This window comes from Triticum aestivum, chromosome 7B (assembly GCF_018294505.1).
Source record: "Triticum aestivum cultivar Chinese Spring chromosome 7B, IWGSC CS RefSeq v2.1, whole genome shotgun sequence".
NCBI lineage: Eukaryota > Viridiplantae > Streptophyta > Magnoliopsida > Poales > Poaceae > Triticum > Triticum aestivum.
In genome coordinates, this window is record NC_057813.1 from 280,650,587 (window position 1) to 280,652,153 (window position 1,567).

The 1,567-nt window shown below is 49.5% G+C and overlaps 1 protein-coding gene across 1 annotated transcript; it reads right to left on the minus strand.

The window, feature by feature from the left end:
• Nucleotides 1–426: 426 nt before the first annotated feature.
• Nucleotides 427–1,162, minus strand: LOC123160102 (polcalcin Phl p 7). Its single transcript, XM_044577921.1, has one exon. It carries the CDS (start codon nt 1,046–1,048, stop codon nt 812–814), a length of 237 nt encoding a protein of 78 aa, XP_044433856.1. The 5' UTR covers nt 1,049–1,162; the 3' UTR covers nt 427–811.
• Nucleotides 1,163–1,567: the final 405 nt, after the last annotated feature.

Sequence of the window (1,567 nt, forward strand, 5' to 3'; positions counted from 1 at the left end):
GTGTGTGTGTGGATTTCTATGCAAAGATCATTGATTTATCCATAAAGCGGGGCGCAAGCTTTTTTGGGTTAAATGCTCCTGTTAGTCATCTTTGCAGGCAGGTAGCGCATCGAGAAGAGAATTGCATGAATCCTACCGAGTGTGAAAGGGGGTAATGATTCAGGATGGTAATGGCATGCACCAGATGCACGAGAGAAACACACGCAGCACGCGCTAGAGCACCTGTATGTGCTGGACTTCCACCGGCCAACCTTTATTTTTTTTTGAAACGGATAAACAAACAGTTGGCTCGATTTCCACCGGCCAACCTGATGTGATCATAATTCGATCCAATCCCATCAATCACGTCGCACTGTGGAATCACCTGACCAGATTAATCTTACGTAGTACTGGGAAAACATGATACTGGATCATGGGAAGCATCAATTGGTTAAAGTTTAGAAAGTATATTCATGCAATGCTTCAACTGATTAATTGTAGCACAAGTGCACAGGTTACTTAATCACCCGTACACAAACAATTAGCAGCATGGATCGTTCGATCGAGCTGGAGCCGACGATCGACAAAAAGGTAGAGAAAGAAAAGAAACACTGGAAAGTTGTGACGATATAAAATAAATAAATGGTGCAACAGTGATCATCACTAGTTACTACTAGTAGCAAAAAAATTGATCAAACAAAATTAGGGCCGGCCTCAGGTGAAGCTGAGGCTGGATCGGGACCGGAGTAGGTAGTTGCATGAAATTGATATACGAAGCCGTACGTAGATGGATCGGCTCCTGGATCGGACGGCTGAGGTGAAATGAACTGATTCAGAAGACCTTGGCGACGTCCTTCATGAGCCCCGGGTTGGCGTTGCAGAAGGAGATGAACTCGCTGAAGTCGATGAAGCCGTCACCATCGGTGTCGATCTCCGCCATCATGCGCTGCACCTCGTCCGCGGAGGTCGACCCCAGCGTCCGCAGCGCATCCGTCAGCTCAGACAGCGAGATCTTCCCGTCGCCGTTCGTGTCGAACCTCTTGAAGATCCTCTCCATGTCGTCCGCCATTATCGGCCCCTTGTAGTTCTTCTACCTCGAATCACTCTTCGATCGGTCGACGGGCGGGCAATGGCAGCTATGCTCGCGTGTCTTGGTTAGCTAGTTCCGGCTATTCGTGCTCGCACCTATCCATATATATATATACATATATATGCAATTCTAGGACGGGCAGGGCGCCATTGTTGTAGCTGAGTTTGTGGAGGCCATTGTTGCATGCGAGGATGCCAACCGCCCGTCTCCTCGTGAAGCGCCCGTTCATTTCGCGCAGGCGATGGAACCGTTCGCTTCAACCATCCATTCCACCATCTTATAGGCCGTACGTCAACTACGCCCAAATTGCCGTCATGCGAAACGGCCCATTGAATTTATGGCCAATTTATTACCTTTACCTTCAAAACTAGAGCCCCATTTGTCGCACCGCCGCCTACTTCACAACCTTGGGCACCGGGGCGGCGGTCAGGCCCACTTCCTACATCCTCGGCTGCTTCTCCATAGTGGCGGAGGTGTGAGTCATCCATTGAGTGAGCG